A 353-nucleotide genomic window follows, 5' to 3' on the forward strand; every position below is an offset into this window, starting at 1 on the left:
TCCAGTTTTACTTATGCTCCATTATTCATGTATGCCAAAATGTTTGTTTTTCTGCAGGAGAGGAAGCTATCAACCCTGAGCGATCGATACCTATGTCCATTGGCCTGTCCTTATTATTTGTATTTATAGCTTACTTTGGGATGTCTGCAGTTACGACTTTAGCCCTGCCTTATTGCTGGCAGGTAAGGAGCTTCGGAAATAATACGCTTTGTTTATCTAATGTTGTCAGTGCAAAGTACAAGGCTAGCTAACTCTTCCTCCTTAATACATGCACATTGCATGCACCAACATACGCACACTTACATGTACTCACCCAAATCCCCACATGCACAAGTGGGTAGATAGAAATATAA

At 40.8% G+C, this 353-nt stretch overlaps 1 protein-coding gene across 1 annotated transcript in view; it reads left to right on the forward strand.

Annotated features, from left to right (window-relative positions):
• Positions 1-353, forward strand: part of LOC119593002 — a gene marked incomplete in the record, with an annotated part of 27,513 nt that overhangs the window by 15,677 nt on the left and 11,483 nt on the right. The window contains 1 exon segment of the mRNA XM_037941892.1: positions 58-182. Within this exon segment, the coding sequence (XP_037797820.1) occupies positions 58-182 (125 nt within the window).

Source organism: Penaeus monodon, chromosome 31, assembly GCF_015228065.2.
Source record: "Penaeus monodon isolate SGIC_2016 chromosome 31, NSTDA_Pmon_1, whole genome shotgun sequence".
Taxonomy (NCBI): Eukaryota; Metazoa; Arthropoda; class Malacostraca; order Decapoda; family Penaeidae; genus Penaeus; species Penaeus monodon.